Source organism: Pteropus alecto, unplaced genomic scaffold (assembly GCF_000325575.1).
Source record: "Pteropus alecto unplaced genomic scaffold, ASM32557v1 scaffold22, whole genome shotgun sequence".
NCBI classification, from domain to species: domain Eukaryota; kingdom Metazoa; phylum Chordata; class Mammalia; order Chiroptera; family Pteropodidae; genus Pteropus; species Pteropus alecto.
The window spans coordinates 18,236,923-18,255,521 of NW_006434839.1; the positions used below are offsets into that span (position 1 = coordinate 18,236,923).

An 18,599-nucleotide genomic window follows, 5' to 3' on the forward strand; every position below is an offset into this window, starting at 1 on the left:
CCAGCCACCACTGCGTACGTCCTGTGGCCTTAGGATGCTGACGTTCTTTGGGCAGCTATAGGCACTGTCATGTTTCTTCCAGGCATGCCACTCCCTGTTGCTTCCCTAGCTACAGTGTGACTCCAACTGCTTCCTTCTTTATTGAAGGCTTGGCAATAGTTGAATAGTATTCGAAATCAGAAAATCACCAGTGGCTACCAGCTATGTTGTCTTTCAGAGCCTAAAACCCAGTCCCAAGTTCAACATCAAGGGGCCCCTTAAAGACCACTTCCTTCTTTAGCTTTTTGTCTGACACCTGATGGTTAAGCCTGGTTTTCCACCACTTTCCAGGAATTCTTTTAAGTATGTCTTGGTCTCCTTAGAGGCCAAAGCTCAAGTCTTAAGGCCCCAGGTAAGGAAGGAGTTTCCTCTTTTCTATGCTAATGTCTTTCCCTCAAGCCTTTCTTTCATATCCCAAAATCGCCTCTTCCTGCATGAGCCAGGGGCATATTCACTGTCTTCACAGAAGTCCACCCCTGCCACCTTCAAGGATGTGGCCTTCCCTGTGATCTCAAAGGGACAACCTATCAGAGCACAATAGAACAATAACAGCTCAAAGATACACATACACATGTATCCTTACATTGTTCCACTCCAAAGTATAAAGAGAGAACAGACCCTTTTGTGTTAAAAAGTTCTCTAAGTCTGGTGGCTCAATCTTCATACATGAGCTACATCCACTAGACAGATTAGGTTGGCACTTCTCCTGCTCAGGATCTCTTCTTCAAGACCTTTTCAAGAAGATACTTCTGTCAAGCACATGGGCTGGGTGCGGGAGCTTGTCTCTGGTGTGATGGAGGTAGGAGAATGACTTTCCTTCCACATCTTGCTCCAGACATGTAGGTCATTGGCTTTCCATCCCAGTGCATGCTACATGTCTACATGTTCTCAGATGAAGTGTCCTTATACATAAGTTTAAAGGTTTTTTTAAATCCTATAGGTATACACATAGGAGATTTTCTTTTTTTCAAAGTGATCAATCTTTACCAAGACTTCTTTGAAACACCAAATTTCAGAATGGAATAATACTGAGAATTGATGAAAGAATTTTATACTCATCTAGATATCTTTTGTAGAAAAAGTCAACACAAAAATATTCTCTGCTATACAACAGCTATAAAAAGATTACACTCGTGTGTCCTTAAAAAACACATAAATACACACACACATCAACTTTGCGAAGAAAAACTAGAAGGAAACATATTTACGGTGGTTTCTTCAGTGATTTGCACTCTGCTTCTTCATGTTTCTTTGTATTTTCCAAAATTCTCTTAATGAAATTCATTGCTATTTTAATCACCGATACATAAAATAAGCATTAGGAAAACTCAAACCACAGAGCATCTGCAAAGGATAGTAAAGAAAAAAGTTACAGAACATCTGCAAAGGACAAAATACACTCACTAAGAACTATGTTCCCAGCTAATATACTGAACCTCAACTGTAGAAAATAGGGGGAAGAAGAAGTATGCTTCTTCATAGAATGCCATCTCTTGCTATGAATGTATAAATACTATAAAAAATACTGTGTAAAATATAAATGCAGTATTTGCCAGTGTTTCACATTAAAACAAAAGACAACATTCAACATGCCCAGTGAATAAAGCTAATTCCTAAAATAGTATCTTTAATCTTTTGAAAGGCTGAGGACAGTCAGAAAGGGAATGTCACATTTGTGTACCACTTTTTTTTTCCTCTTCTGAACTTGGCATTTTCACCTACAGTCTCTTCTTGGTTAATCAATAGGTGGAGCAATATCATAATGTCATTTTCCACGGCCCAGAAGGAAGCTTGCAAGACTACATAGCACATCAGCTTGCACTCTGCATGAAGGTATTGATTGCTCGCATACCCTCTCCTTTTCTTTGATAACTCGAACGCGTATAGAACTAACCAGTCTGTTTCCTATCATAGCACAGACAAATGGCTGCAGGATTCTCCTGTGAAATAGTAAGAGCTGAAGTAGATGCTGATTTCTCCAAGGAACAGCTGGTAGACCTGTTCATTACTAATGGTAAGACCATTTCAAATGCAGAGTGAATTGTGATAACCAAAAGGCATGCCCTACAGTGATGTCATTAAAAGAAAACAAAATTCGTTGCTCGAGGGTAAATTTAAGTCAGCTTTTCAGTTACTTAGCAACTATGGGATGAAAATCGAGAACCCAGGTGAATACTTGCAAAAAATTATTTCCATGACTTCTTGAATTATACACAAGATTTCAAATGTGTGCCTGGTTATGGCAATATTCTGTGGTTGCTTTCTCTAATATTCCAAATCTCAAAAACTGTCTCAAGATTTTAATTGACTTTTATCACCCCCATCTCATTCACATACTGTGCAGGACGTACAGTAAGTACAATGCATTTTCTTCTTTTTTCATCTTTTGTTTATAACTCATTATCCATTGTGAGCACACTATAACCGGCAGCAGAGGTAGGTATACCACAGGAGAAGGCGGCGGGAGCAGTTTGCCCTAGATGGACTTGTGTCGCATCACTGATGCTATTTAGAATTGCATGGTGATAATAAAAAGCAGATCAGTTATGGTAAATTTTAATATTATTCACAAATTCTCTATAATCAAAGTACCCCTTATTGCTGAACCTGGGGTAACTACTTAGTATGCCATTGAATGGCACTTCACTAAACATGTTATATGCATTAACTCATTTAATTTCCATGACAGCACTATGCAAGTAGGTATCACTATATCCATTTCAAAGGTGAGGAAAGAGGCACAAAGATTTCATTCAATAACTTGTCACAACTATATAGTGGCAGAACCAGGATTAAATATGTTTGTTAATATAATATTTTCATGAATTTTCTATCTTAGGCTTTAGAGCTTAAGACTTCAAGCTTTCCCACAAGTGGAGTTAGCATAACTCCGCATAGCATAGCATGGCTAGTGACTGTGACACCAAACTGAAATGGACCAGACTCCAGTCTCCAAGGACTTGGAGCCAGCGAACCCCAGGCAGCATGTGAAGGAGGCAGGCAGTTGCAAGATCCATGAAAGATGATTTGAAAAGCAAATTCAAATCTCCCTTTGAGGGAGAGGGGTACTTCTTATCTTTGGAGCCATGATTAAGCATGACATCTTGTGGCTAGGGCAACTCTTGACCAGGCTGAGGAAGAAGGAAATGACGAGCAGTTCCTAAGTCAAGAAATAAAATTAAGAGGCAGGTTTGGAGCGAAAGTGAGAAGCACATTTTGCGTACAGAACAGTCCCACTGGAATCTGAATGTTGCTGCAGTACCTAGGTCAGCTTTTGGCTCGAAACTAGTGAAAGTTAACTACAGAAAGTTGTTTTCTCTGAAGATGTTAGTGATAATAGCTAACGTTTATTAAGCTCCTACTCTGGTAGGCTCTGTTCTACACACCCTGCTGTACAAACATGAAACACTTGAGACAAGAGGTGAAGTACTCTGCCCAAAGATCCCACAGCTAGGACACAGTAGGAGCAGGACTCAAACCCCAGCATCTAGCTCCTGACCCTGACCTTCATCACTGCCAGCCACTGCTTATAACCTCGACTGTGCCAAAATTCGTGTTTCCCCCTTAGTTATATAACAAAAGCTCCAGCATTCTTTTCAACTTGGTCTTGTTTTATCTCAAAGTGAGAAGCTAAAATATTTCATTTTCTCCCTATCAGGTGGGTAGCACCTACAGACTGAATTCCATCCTCTGAAGCTTAGAGAGCTAAGATCAGAGAGTCGCGAATTAGGTCATGAGGGATGCAAGGTAGATGACTCAGCACTTCTGAATCTGTGGGGAGCGTCTTCTTAAAAAGAGCTCCTCTTCTGGTTTCCAGGTTTGGTGAGCAGCACAAGTCTTTTGGTCCCTCACACTTGAAACTCAGGTCTTGTTGGCAAGCTTAAAAACCTAAATGGCCACAAGTGCCAACAAGCCGCATTAAGGGGTAAACCAGGCTGGATGGGGCTGGAGGGGTGGGGGAGGAGGCACATCTCCATCTACCTGAGGGCAGCTCTTAGCTCCAGCACTTCGTTGCTGGCAGACGTGAAGATTCAGTGTCGTAAGGTCTTGTGACTTTTAGGAAGAAGCCAGAAATCCAGGTTTTTATGTGAAAATTTAGGGTTTCGTTTTCTCAGTATTGTCAACTATTTCAATTTTTAAAGTAATAAGAGGACCACATAGAACCCCGAGGCCCTCTTATTCATGGACCCCTCACCTCTGTCCCACAGCCGGTCCCTGGTCATGTCCTGCCAGGTTGGTCTCAGTGTGCCTTTTTCATCCATCTGTATTGGCACCACGTTACTTTATGCCCCCTTTTCCTGTATCTCTCTCCTTTCCTGTAAATAGCTATTTTGCCTACTGCTTCTCCCTGTATCTCTTTCACAGGCCACCAGAGTCTAATAAAAGCTCTCAGTGATTCCTGCCCCCACATCCCTTTATTGCCCACTGAACTAAGTCAGTGCCATTCAAGGCCTTTCATTCTAGGACACTGATCACCTGATTTACTTATCTGACCCCTTATTTCTTTTAATCAAAATATAACATTGTATATGGTTGTAGTGTGTAATGTGTTGATTTGATACACTTATACATTGCAAAATGACAACCGCCATAGCAGTAACTAATACTGCCATCACCTCATGTAATTACTATTTCTTTTTTGTGGTGAGAATATTTAAGTTCTACTCTCTTTCAAATGTATATTAATGTATTGTTAACTGTACTCACCATGCTCTATATTATATCCCTAAAACTTATTCACTTTATAATTGAAAGTTTGTACCCTTTGACCAGCATCTCATTTCCCCCACCCCCTACTAACCACCATTCCACTTTCTGTTTCTATGAGTTCAGCTTTTTTAGATTTCACATATAAGTGAAATTATACAGTATTTGACTTTCTTCATCTGACTCATCTTACTTAGCATAATTCCCTCAATGTCCATCCATGTTGCTACGAATTGCAAGATTTCTTTCTTTCTTATGGCTGAATAGTATGTCTTTGTATATGTGTACCATATTTTCTTTATTCATTTATCTGATGATGGACACTTAGGTTGCTACCATGTTTTGGCTTTTGTAAATAATGCTGAAATGATCAGAGGGGTGCATATGGCTTTTAGAGATAGTGATTTCCTTTCCTTTGGATATATATCCAGAAGCAGAAATTCTGGGTCATATGGTAGTTCTGTTTTGAACTTTTTAAGGACCTGCCACACTGTTTTCCATAGTAGCTGCACCAATTCCCACCACCAGTGCATAGTAGCTGCACCAATTCCCACCACCAGTTCCCTTTTGTCCACATCCTTGCCAACACTTATCTCTTGTCTTTTTGATGATAGCCATTCTAACAGGCATGAGATGATGCCTCATTGGGATTTTGATTTGCATTTCCTTGAAGATTAATGATATCAAGCATCTTTTCCATGTACCTGTTGGCCATTTCTAAGTCTTCTTTGAAATATCTGCCCCTTTTTTTTTTAATAGATGTCTGTGCTCCAGCAGAATTTGGTGTTTCTTCCTTACGTGTCCTTTGCTTTTCCACTCTCCATGTCTTTGTTTGTGCTGTAGCTTTCATCTATGATTACAGAGTAAATATACAAACTCCCAGTACACACACTACCATGACCACATGGCAGGTACTATGCAAAGTACTACATTATACAGTACTGATTAAAATAGATATGGTCTCTGCCCTTCTGGAAATGACAGGAAAAGTCCCTGTTAAGTTGCTGTAAAGACTCCTCAAATGAAGGCTTCTCTGATCTCTCTGGATACAACTCCTTTTAATGAACAGCAGTAGACTGTTCAAGCCAGTGAGGGTATTATTTGCGTGTGGTATTATAGGTCAAGCCAGTGAGGGTATTATTTGAGCTTTGCCTTGGCCCACACACGTGTTGTATTGTGACCTCTCTGAAGGCTAGTAATGTATAGCTTATTTTTTTACTTCACATGCACACTGATTGCCAGTGATTATTTGCTGAAAAAATTGGCGAATTTCTGGATATAGGAAATAGCATGGGCAAAGAAAAAGGAGATGCTTGTCATATTCAAGTGTCAGCAAGTAGAAGAACTTGTTTGGAGTGGAAGCAGAAAGAAGTAAGATTAGAAAGTATAGGAGTCAATAAGGGAGTAGTTGATGATAGAACATAAAGACAGCATTAATTGGATTTTTTAAATGAAGTATTTTTAAAATTTTATTTTTAATTGAGATATAATTGATATATAACATTAATTTCATGATTCAATATTTGTATATATTGCAAAATGATAGCCACAGTAAGTCTAGTTAATATCCATCACCATACATGGTTTAAAAAAATTCCACTGATGCGGCTCCGCCCAAGCCCCAGCCAGTCCTGACTGGAGGGAGGTACCAGCTTTAAGGTCACTGTCGTGCGTACCACTCTTGCAGCTATTCTGACCTTTCTAGGACCAAGCCCTTCCCAGCCTCTGTTTTCTGCCTGGCCATTTGTTACCCATAGAAAGCCTTCTGCTAACCTGTCGACCTATTAAGATGCCACTCCTCATAATAGGTCTAGTTTAAAAAGCCACATCCCCACAAAGAGAATCAGTCACCTCCAGTATGCCGTAGCACTTAGCACAGGACATCCAGCGAAGGGGCACTGGAGAAACACATTCCTACAGACAGATGCTGGCTGGACACAGGAGCTTCACGACCACTGGAGTAGCCAGACAGTTAACACAAATTAAGGAAAAACTGGAGGTTTTAAGTCCTTAGTTTCAGGAAAGCATATACATAAACCATTCAACCTGGTCTATTTTTTATTACTGGTTTATCATCATTATTTTAACAAACTATAGATTTATCATATTTCCATAATAAATATATTTCTGAAAGAATATTTAAACCCTGAGAAACATAGTATTTTAGCACTTTTTACTGGAAACGGTGTTAAAGTGGATTCAGTTCACACCAGACACTAGTGTAATGGCCCATACAAATGCATCCAAGTTGAGAGATGGATGTTATTGTTTCTAGTCTTCTGATTTTTAAAGCTTCATAACATCTAGAAGAGCTATTTTAGTCTCAGAAAAGATTCATTTACATTGTTCAAGGCATTCTTTTGAAAGTGAAAATGCATTGTGCGTGTAGTAACAAGGAAGAATGGAGTATAGAATACTATCATGAGTATTTATGAAAAGTGGAATGCTTGACAAAATTACTCAAGTATTTTAAATTGATCGCTTTTTTCAAGGTTAAATTGTCTAAGACTAGGGCCCTTAGAATCTTTTAAAAATTAAAAAGGGATTTTAATTTTTTATTAATTTATTGATAATATAATAAGTAAAATACTATGTACATTTTAACTGCAACATTCATAACATTTGAGTACTTACTAAATGTGAGGCACTGTTCCAAGTACACTTATTTCCCATCTTTCGTTTGGGGTTGATATGCAATTCAGTCTGGCCATCTTTAGTGGAGGATCACTAAAATAAGACTCAAGTATAGATTTTAATCCCTTGTTACTACTGTCCTGAAACCTTAGTCAGATCACTGTAATCTCTCTGAAATCTGTAAAAAGAAAGGAAAGGTCTGCTTATCTCTCTGAGGTACTGTCTCCATACTTGTATGAATGTTTTATCATTTATATGTAATTTAAAGGTCATTTCAGGGGTTTTGACTTTTTGTATTTTGAAATATACATCTATAAAATACTACGTACATATTTATAGATCAATGAATACTTTAAAATAAAACAGTCATTTAACCACTGACCAGGCAGAGAACTAGAATGTTCTCAGCTTCCAAATGTGCCCACGTGCCCCTGTCCCTGTCCACAAACCCTTCCTGACACAGTTAACCATTAGACTGTATTTCATGATAATCATTTCTTTGCTTTTCTTTTTAGTTTTACTACCAATGTATTAATCCTTAAAATTATACTCGCTCAAGTACAATTTACATATAAATTATATACGTAACGTTATACATGTTTGAACTTTACATGATTAAATCATTGTATATATCCTTTTGAAATTTGCTTCTTTATTTATTGTCATGAAAGTCCTTCATGTTGCTTATGGTGTCATTTGTTCACTTTCATATCCATTACATGAATATACTATTTATTCTATTGTTGGTGGATAGTTGGGTCAATTCTGTTGGAGATCTCTTATGGAACTAGTAGTGGATGGGTGTGTGTGTGTGTGTGTGTGTGTGTGTGTGTGTGTGTGTGTTCAACTGTATTAAATAGTGGCAAACTGTTTGCCAGAGTTCTTATGTTCCCCCAGCAATTAAAGAGCGTCCTCATTGTGTCACACGTTTGCTAATACTTTGTATCTTCAGACTTTGTAATTTTTATCAATTCATATAAGTTTTTATAACTGCTTTAATCATGGAATTTCCTTTCTGACCACAGCTTGTCTGATCCCAGTGAAGCAATCTCCTGTTAACAAGAAAATCATCATCATCTTAGAGAATTTGGAAAAATCTTCATTGTCTGAGTTGTTGGGGGACTTTTTGGCACCTCTGGAAAATCGCAGCACTGAAAGCCCCTGTACTTTTCAAAAAGGTAAAGACCAGACTATGCTGACAAGCAGGGGGTCCTGTGGGGTCATTCTATTCTTGCTGTTCCCCAGAGTACACGTTGTACTTCATATTCTTTCTTTGACTTATTTTAATTTGCATTTGTCTCATAATATGGCTCGCCGAAGTTGGACTTTTGCTTCTGGTTTGTTTTAGGAAATGGAACGTCGGAATATTACTACTTTCATGAAAACTGCTTTCTGATGGGCACTGTTGCCAAGGCCTGCCTCCAGGGCTCCGACCTGCTGGTGCAGCAGCATTTCCGCTGGGTGCAGCTGCGGTGGGACAGCGAGCCCATGCAGGGCCTGCTGCAGAGGTTGTTAAGACGGAAGGTTGTGAATAAGGTAACTGCCTGCAGCTGTTGCCTGCTGTTGGGAGAGGGGGTTTGGTGTCAGGAGACCTGACTGACTTCTACCATTTACTGTGTGGCCTCGTGCAAGTGCAATGTTTGGATATTCAAGGGTTAAATAAGATAATGCACGTAAAACCCGTGACAGTTTCTGGATTATATCGATAATGTAAAACCCATAGCAGATTCTGGACTATACTAAATTTTAAAAAAAAGCAAACAGGTTTTATTGTTATAAACTGTTCTCAAGGAGTATCACCAAGTCCTAAATGCTATAGAAAGCTGGATTAGGAAATTAATCACTCTTCTTAAGGATGAGCCACTGCTGTGGGAGGCCTTCCGGACATTGTCCATGCCATCCACTCGAGCTAGTTTTACTATATGACTGTTACACTGGCTATAGTAAATATTAAAAAGTCACATGAAAAGTTAGAATTCTCTATCTTTTGACACATTTTTAAGAGAAGCAATAACTTTTAGTGATTTTTTTCAGAATAATAAATATTCTATATTCTCACAAATAACAAATTTAACTTAAGGCTGACCAAATCTACTCCATTACTATTTAAATATTCTTAAGCTGGACCAGCAGCGGAGTGTCAAGGTGGATTTGAAATAAGAGTGTGATTTAGCATGAGTTTTTTCATTTAATTCTGCACAATCAGCCCACGTGGAGGCCAGTACCTTCATTGCATCACGCAATATTTTAAGCTGTAAATAACACAATACTCCACTGCTAGCTGCTTCACTAAAAGAGGCTTTTTTCCCGTCATATAACCAAGTGGCATGCGGTAGGTGCTGGTAGGGACCACTGGCTTCCGGTTAGCACCAATTCAATGTCAGGTCCTGGGTTTAGGGGAGTCTCTTGACCTCCCTTCAGGTTTGCAGGATGTCTGTCTGTAGGTGTGTCAGGCACTACACCCTCACACAAACATGTTCAAAGGCAGGAAGGAAGCAGGGTGCTATGGGGGCTAAAGAGCTTTGGCAGTCTCCTGCTCGGAGGAAAGCATCTTTTTCTGAAACTCCCAGAAACATAAGCCTTCCTCTTAATGTTTCATTAACCAGAATTGGTTTCATGCCCACCCCTTCACCACAGACTGTGGCCAGCCCTACCTTTCTAAGATCAAAGCTCTCCCCCAAATACCTGAACCAAATTCTGTGTCTGTTGTATTATATTGAGCTTGTGCATATACATGTGTTTGCGGGTGGGGATCACGGGAGGTGGGTGGAGGGAGAAATGTGGGGTGGGAATGTCTTTGGTAGTTTTGTGAACAGTGCCTGTCACTCATGATTTGAATTAGTATCTGAAATTCCTAATTTAAGCAGAGACATCTTCTACCCCAAGTGACATTACAGTCAGTTGGCTGGTCATAAATATATGCTTTTGACCAAAGCACAGCCCTCATGTGATCTTAACCAGTAAGAGAAAAGGTGAGGTAAAGACAGTTATAGGTCTGTAACTTTTCAAATTCCATTAACTTAATCATTATTAATACTTAAATTTCTTTGCCAAGAAAACACATAAATAATCATAAGATACCAGTTTTTTCTTAAAGTTTAGTTTAGAGCAGTTTTAGATTTGCAGTAAAATCAAGAGGAATGTACAGAGATTTCTCATATACCCTCTGCCCTACACTTGAACGGCCTTTCTCGTTATCAACACTACTCACCAGAGTGGTACAGTTTTTACTAAGGATGAACCTACCTTGACACATCATAATCCCAAAGTCCATAGTTTACCTAAGAAAAAATAAAGAACGCTTCCTGAACAATGTGTCATCATTGTTCAGGAGCCATGCTAATCTTTGGAAGGTACCAGCCTCTATAGATGTGGCACTATTTCAGGTAAAAGGTACTTCTCCTCTCCCCACTCCAGCTCTCTGATAAACATAGTTTGAAAAAGATTGATTTTACTTATTTTGAAAGGAAAGTTCCAAGCTTCAAGCTCACCTCTCTTCATTATGTTTGAGAATGGGAATGTGGGGTATGCTGTGAAGAACAGAAAGGGCAGAAAAGGGTAATGTATTTATTTCATTTACCAAGAATCACTTCAAGTAGGCTAATGAAAAGGATTCCTGGGGTAAGTGTACAATGAGAATGAATGACTTATGCAAACATCAGAAATTTTGTAAATGCAGAACAGAACCAAATCTTTGGGGGCACTTAGCAGCACCCTGGCACTCGATCACAGTTTCTTCTTCCAATTCCTTAAAGGGTTATAAGTAAATAGACGTTTAAGGACAATTCCAGACTTCCTATTAATATTTTTAATATACTTTTATTAGTAGAAAATAAATATTCAACCAGCATGAATTGTAATACATGATCTCATTCTTCCTGGACAAATATCAGAAAAAGGAAGAGAAATATGATTGTTCTTGTTTTTAAGAGAAGGGAAATATGATAACAGATCCCAAAGCCTCATGGAACACTGATACTTTAACAGTGCTGCTGGTGTTACTGAGCCACTCTTTCTTTTTTACTTGACCAAATTATATCCCTTCATGTAGGACATATCAACATTCATAGATTGTCCCTAGTTTTAATATCATAACTACTTGGTAAAGCAAAGATTGATGTGACTCTCTTTCTTATAGATACAGAGTTCATTGCTGTATCTGACTTCTAAAGAATTGAGGGACATTTCTCCTCATAGTAAATAAATCTTTGTCCTTGCCCAAACCCTCTGTACTACCAAAAGAGGACTTGATTTTATAAAATATAATTCTAAAAATAATCTCTCTAATCACACCATGTGTTACACAGTATTGAAAATTTGCACATTTTAAAATTTGAAAACAAATTTCTTTATGCCAGCAGAGCTCTGTACATTTTGATGAAGATAGCATTTTAGCTTAGACCTTCCTTCTAGGAAAATTAAAATTAATACAAGGTGAACTTTCCACAGATCTAGATGTACCATGTACTATCTTATCACCCAAAATATTCAAACATTTAATGTTTTTTATTTCATTAATTCAGAATCCTTTTATGAACACCTAAGGCCCTGTGAAGTCTTCTATATACATGTAAATAGTGACTTCTCCCAGAATTGATGTTTAAGAATTCTAAGGTTTCTCCTTAGTCTACTTATTGCTCTGTTGTGTCCAAACCCTTTTGTTTCATGTAGCGAGCTACAGACATATGCTAACACATGTAATAGTGTGTGTTATTAGCTATCCCACCTTCAGCCACCCCAAGTGAAGATAAAATCAGATTTAGCTACATTTTTGTTTATAGTTTTAAATGTATATATTTTTAATTTTGGACTATTAAAAACAAAAGGAAAAGAAGCACTGTTCTAAGTCAAGCTCCTGTGTTTCTCCTCCTTGTCTCTCTAGTTCAAAGGTCAGGTGCCCTCCCCCTGTGATCCTGTGTGCAGGACAGTCGACTGGGCTCTGGCCGTCTGGCGCCAGCTCAATACCTGCCTGGCCCGCTTGGGCACACCTGAAGCACTTCTTGGGCCAAAATACTTCCTGTCTTGTCCTATAGTCCCAGGGCATGCCCAAGCAACGGTGAAGTAAGTGTCATTTCTTCTGATTTGCCTGTTTAAAGCAGCCATGGCTAGTTTGGGATGCTTGCAAGTAAGAATGCTGAAGGGGCTACCTGGTACCAGCCACCTCCTGTCATCAACGTGGAGTGCCAGACCTCTGTGCTTCTATCAGAAGATGACTGTGACTTGTCTGATGGGTAGCTTTAAAGGAAACAGTTTTTACTAAGAACTAGAGAGCAGTTTCCCTGTTATAAAACTCTCTTCAAAGTCATGTGTGACTTACTGTGCTGTGTCTCTTGGGGAAGGCTCCTTTGAGAAATTCAGTCGAGTAACCTGTAACCAAATGAAGCCAAAACCTTACCTTTTATCGATGAATTAAAAGCTTCCTCTTTTATTAATGAGACTTATGTACTTACTATGTTTTCCTGTGGAGCAGCTTATGAGAACTGACATATAAACAATAAGGTTAATGAAATAGAAAATCAGGAGGAAATTGAAAAGAGGAAATATTTGTCACAGTCCAGCTTAGTAAGGGTTCTGTGATTAGCTGTTAGCTCTGATTCTGCAATTTCTTGGCATCCTGGTAATCAGAAATCCATTTTGGTAAGCTGGGGATGCAAGCCATATATCTTCTCTATTGTAAGACAAACTGTTAATTTAATAACAGCTGATTGAGGGAAAGGAACTATTACCGTGTTAAAATAGACACAGTATTCTCTTGCTAAAGAGCAGAAATACATTTATTCATATAATTATCCCCTTTTTCATTAGTATTACAAGTAAGTTTACCTTTCATATCCAGAGTCTCAAGATTCTTAGGAGGCAGTTTTGGCCTTGCCTGTCTGGAGCACATTCATCGTCAAGAACTGTAGAGGCTCTGACATTTTTACCCCATTTGCAAGCTAACGAGTTAGCCTGTCACAGATTCAGGATGATGGGTTAGTGGCCGAGGACTTCATCACTCACAGCACAGCCCCAGCCTGTGCTTCCCATCTGCATTGGTTTCCAGGTGATGCACAGCGGCCCAGGTGGATGCCATCTTTATGTCACAGCTTGGAACTCCAAGCTTGGGAATCTCTTAGTCTTCTAAAGGGAGTGCTGTCAGATCTGCCTGCCCTTTGTCCTAGAAGGAGACATTACTTTCATTATCCTCATCAAGAAACAAATCAGCCCTCTACTCCAGAACGAGACACTGTCTCTGTCTTCCAAGGCTATGTGCTCTACTAATATTCTTGAAAAGTTAGTCCAGAACAAAATCTGATACAGAACATGCAGAAGTGTCATGGAGAATTGTCTTCTAACAGCCATATTTAGGAACTGCTATTTTTTTTTTTTTTAAACAAAGCTCATCACCTTTACCCATTTAGCACTTTCAGAAGTAACTACGCAAGTCTGACTCCTCCTGTAGAAAGAATACCAGATTTTTTTCTGTATTCTCTATTGTTTTTTTTTTTTTCTTGAATTATATATCACTGGACAGTAACAGAGAAGCTTAAAATAAATAGATATTTGATACTTGGGTAAAAGTTTTAACAGTCTTAAAAGGCTTATGCCATTATCTGATAGCTTTGAAAACTTTCCTATTCTAGGAGATAGTCTTTTTTTAATAATTTTTTTTAATTTTTAATTACAGTTGGCATACAATATTATATTAGTTTCAAGTGTACAACATAGTGATTAGACATTTATATAACTTACAAAGTGATCGCCTTGATAAATCTAGTACCCATCTGACACTATACATAGTTATTGCAACATTATTGACTATATTCTTTATTCTATACTTTATATCCCCATGACTATTTTGTAACTACCAATCTGTACTTCTTAATCTGTTCCCTTTTTTCACCCACCCCCTCAACCCGCCTCCCTTTTGGCAACCATCAGAAAGTTCTCTGTATCTATGACTTTGTTTCTGTTTTGTTTGTTTTGTTCTCTGGATTCCATATGTAAATGGAATCATATGGCATTTGACTTTGTCTGACTCCACTCAGCACAATACCCTCTAGGTCCATCCGTATTGTTGCAGATGGCAAAATTTCATTCTTTTTTATGGCTGAATAATATTTCATTGTATATATGTACCACCTCTTCTTTATCCATTCATCCATTGATGGACACCCAGGTTGCTTCCATATCTTGACTATTGTAAATAATGCTGCAATGAATATATGGATTCACATATGCTCCTTCAAAGTAGTGTTTTGGGTTTCTTCGGATAAATACCCAGAAGTAAAATTACTGAGTCCTTCTTTGTCTCTTGTTATAGCCTTTGTTTTAAAGTCTATTTTGTCTGGTATAATATTGCTACTCTAGCTTTTTTTTTTTCCATTTTCATGAAATACCTTATTACACCCTTTTACTTTGAGTCTCTATGTTTTTTGATCTGAAGCGAGTCTCCTGTAGGCAGCATATGTGAGGGTATTGTTTTCTTACCAATCTTTTGATTGGAACATTTAATCCATTTACATTTAAAGTAATCGTTGATAGATACGTAGTTATTGCCATTTTATTATTCTTATTTTTGATCTTTTTTTTTTTTTTCTATTTTTTTTAAGGAAGTTCTTCCAGCATTTCCTGTAATACTGGTTTGGTTCTGTAGAGACTATCTTTACAGCCTTAATTCTACAACAAAATGTAATCTTTTTGAAGGAATTTTAATTGGTATTAGGTACTCCAAATTTGAGCTGAGTTCTCACTGCTACAGCTATTAATGCAAGGCCCACCTGAAGCGACAGCTGGTTGACCCAGTCCCCTCTCTACAGGGCTAAGCTCTCCCACGTGCAGACACTGAGCCCTTGCTTTGGTGCAGATAGATTTAATTTGCCAAAGATTATTAAATATATCCCATTTTCAGAAATATTAACATCTATTGAATGTCTTATTAAGGAAATATGGCAAATAAGTTTAAGCTATTTAGACATAGACTCATAGGAAATCTATTTTCCAGCCTTCTTCTGTCTGTAAATTTACCTTCTTTTCCATGTATTTTATCATACATTCATCCAACACATACTCAAGCAATGATTCCTGCTCTTAAGGATCTTATAAAGTGAAAGGAGAGGGACATGTAAATAGTTTCATTTGAAACCCATTGTATTTTTGGGCAATGTCAAAGAATTCTAGGGTTGGATAATTTCACTTGTTGCAAAACTACTTGGGAAAGGTAGCACATCTATAAGAACACTTATGTTTTTCCCATGGTCTTCAGACTGTCTGTTGTAGAGTGGTGTGTAATTCGTGAGAGGCCTGGTGCTAACTGTGAGTCTGCCCGTCTCTTGTAAGGTGGATGTCTAAGCTGTGGAATGCTGTCATTGCACCCAGAGTTCAAGAAGCAATACTGTTAAGGGCCTCCGTGAAAAGACAACCCGGCCTTGTGCAAACAACTGCTAAGAAACACCCTAGCCAAGGACAGCAGGCTCTGGTTAAAGCTGCTCTCAGCATCTTGCTCAATAAAGCTGTTCTGCATGGCTGTCCCCTCCAGAGAGCAGGTATGTGGGTTTGTGCTGGAAGAAGAGGAAATTCATGCTCTTATGTAATATTTGTTTGAATTTGTTATTAGAGAGCTCTCTTTTCTCTGTTTGTAACTAGAGCAATTAGCTTGACTCAGTGGACATTTCACACTATTGCTCTAGAACTCTCTGTTTTTTAATTATTGGCTCATGTTGAAATTTTAGACCTCTAAGTAAAGTCTGCTGGTTCACAAAACCTTTGCTTGGGTATTAAGCATGCCTGTCATTTTGAAGAGTCTTATTTCTTTTGAGAGTGGCAGATGTATTTTGTTTGATTCTGTGAAACTGTATTATCACTGCCTTCCTTTTTGGCAAAACATGATTTGTGTTGTTTCAGAGCTAGACCAGCATACAGCTGATTTCAAAGGAGGAAATTTCCCTTTATCTATAGTTTCGAGTTATAACAGTTGTAGCAAAAAGAAAGGAGAAAGTGGTGCCTGGAGAAAGGCAAGCACCAGTCCTCGCAAGAAGTCTGGCCGCTTCTCTTCACCCACCTGGAATAAGCTGGACCTGAATGAGGAAGGTAAGAGGGGCAGGCATGCCACCTAGAGGTACGTGGACACTCAGGGTCTAGTTTCTGAATGCCAGTGTGCTTTTATTTTTATCACTGTTCATTCAACAAAATTCTGAGGTTTTCAGAGCACATTTTCATGGAATAAAAGTATGTAGTAGATATACTTCCAAAAATATTCTGAAGCCCCCTATCTAAAAATAATCTTTTATACTAGAATTTTGAAATTAAATATATCTTTACCATGTTAATAATGACCTTTTTATTAGATTTTGTGCTGTTTACAGTTAAATTTACATAATACAATAATTGAACTTTGGCATATTTCTCTCTTTTAATGTGTCATCCCTAAGCCAATCTTAATTTTTTTAAGTATATGTACAGATATATTCCATACCATTTAAGGCCTTTAGGGTGAATCAGTTTTACATATTTCTTTTTCATATATGGTATGTAACATGTACCAGGTTATCTTCTAGGCAGTGGAAATAGAGCAGTGAAAACAGTAAAAATTCCTGCCCTTATAGAGTTTACATTCTAATAAATCATTAAACAGATTCTATATAATGGAACATCATTTATAAAAAAGGAATATGCAAGTTTTCATTCTAACAAAGAAGACATAAGACATCTATGTCTGGTGTTAGATCTACTCCTTTAAATTTTAATAATAGGATATCAAAAATTATACAAATTATAAATGTCTTCCCTTAGGGAAATCTATGTTTGAACAAGAATAAATAGATGTTCCAACCTCATATGCATTGTGGATTTATGATATACGTAATCAATTTTAGGTTTTCAGGAGCCCCTTCAACCCCCAATTTATTGTTTTATGTAATTTTATGCCAACTTTATAGCTGTGGGGTTGCTAAATAAGAGACTACGATGCCTAAAATCTTAAAACATAAAAAATTTCTTTTTTAAGGTGTTATTTATTTTTAATGGGATATATTCTGACCCGAAGAGCTTGCCATTACTTCCCAAGATTAGATTTAGAGAATATCATTAGATTTCAGCCCCCAGTATAGCATAGAGTCTCCCCAGGTGACTTTCTGTAGCAAGGATTATACCTCTCACTTGTTAATCTCATTAGAGTATGCAGAAGAGATCTAAGATGAGGATTATCATCTCCATATACAGACAGCAACACTGAGGTTCAGGAACCCTGGGCTACCTGCTCCAAATCCCCTCTCCTGAAAGCATGGAATTCTCAATCCATGTTTTTGTTTCTTGCAAATCCAATGCTGCTTTCTTCGGTCCATGCCACTCTAATCCTGTGGCCCATGTAATAATAATGCACAAGCACTCAGATAAATGGACACCATCCAGGCTCTTCGCTATCACATCCAAGTTTATTACAATTTCTATAGGGTTTAGGACCAACTTCTTCCTTGAGCCAAATAATTACCAAACAATAAGCATTGTCAATGTATACTTCAGTATTGACAAAATCAATAAATCAATAAATCTCAGAAAACTGTATCAGGTAAAATATCAAAAAATAAAAGAAAAATTGAATTATAAATGATTTTAAATGTATTTATATTTTCAATAATCCTTTCAGTTTTAGAGCTATTTGATATAATATCAAATATGATATTCTTTGAAACATGAAACCTGTTCAAAAGATTAATAAAATTGTGTGCAGACATAGTTTACACTGACTAAAACATTAAGATTTATAAAATCTAAAAACCAATTTTACAAAATAAAATTCATGGGCCATGAGTTTTAACCACACATCATGGTTAGGTGAATGAACCCCTGGTTGGTCAAGAACCAAAGATTTACATACCTCTCTAGTTATTATATTTTTATAATATTAATTTTTTTCATTAATTGCAATCAATATCAAATTATTACAATGTTTGGGTTGATTTGGGGCTTTTTTTGAAACTATTGTTTAAAAATATATCAAAATAGGAACCCTTTTGCATTCCATGCAGGTCACTGTGGCAGGTCATGAAGTTTGGTGAAGACATAGCCTCTTCCTTTCCTGACCCCAAACAGGAAAGCATGATACCAGGTTACAGGCCTGGGCACTTTTGGTATATCGGAAAAGCCACTAACTAGTCAATACTCTCTGACAATAATGACAAAAGTATGAGTAAAGAAACTAATACAGAGATTGTCTCTGATGATCTGCTTTTAGTGAGGAG

General features: G+C 37.8%; 1 protein-coding gene across 1 annotated transcript in view; it reads left to right on the forward strand.

Annotated features, from left to right (window-relative positions):
- CTTNBP2 (cortactin binding protein 2) overlaps window positions 1-18,599 on the forward strand; it is a 229,946-nt gene that overhangs the window by 199,965 nt on the left and 11,382 nt on the right. The window contains 7 exon segments of the mRNA XM_025045859.1: window positions 1,786-1,872; window positions 1,954-2,053; window positions 8,406-8,558; window positions 8,729-8,916; window positions 12,263-12,441; window positions 15,700-15,905; window positions 16,264-16,449. Coding sequence (XP_024901627.1) covers window positions 1,786-1,872; window positions 1,954-2,053; window positions 8,406-8,558; window positions 8,729-8,916; window positions 12,263-12,441; window positions 15,700-15,905; window positions 16,264-16,449 — 1,099 coding nt within the window.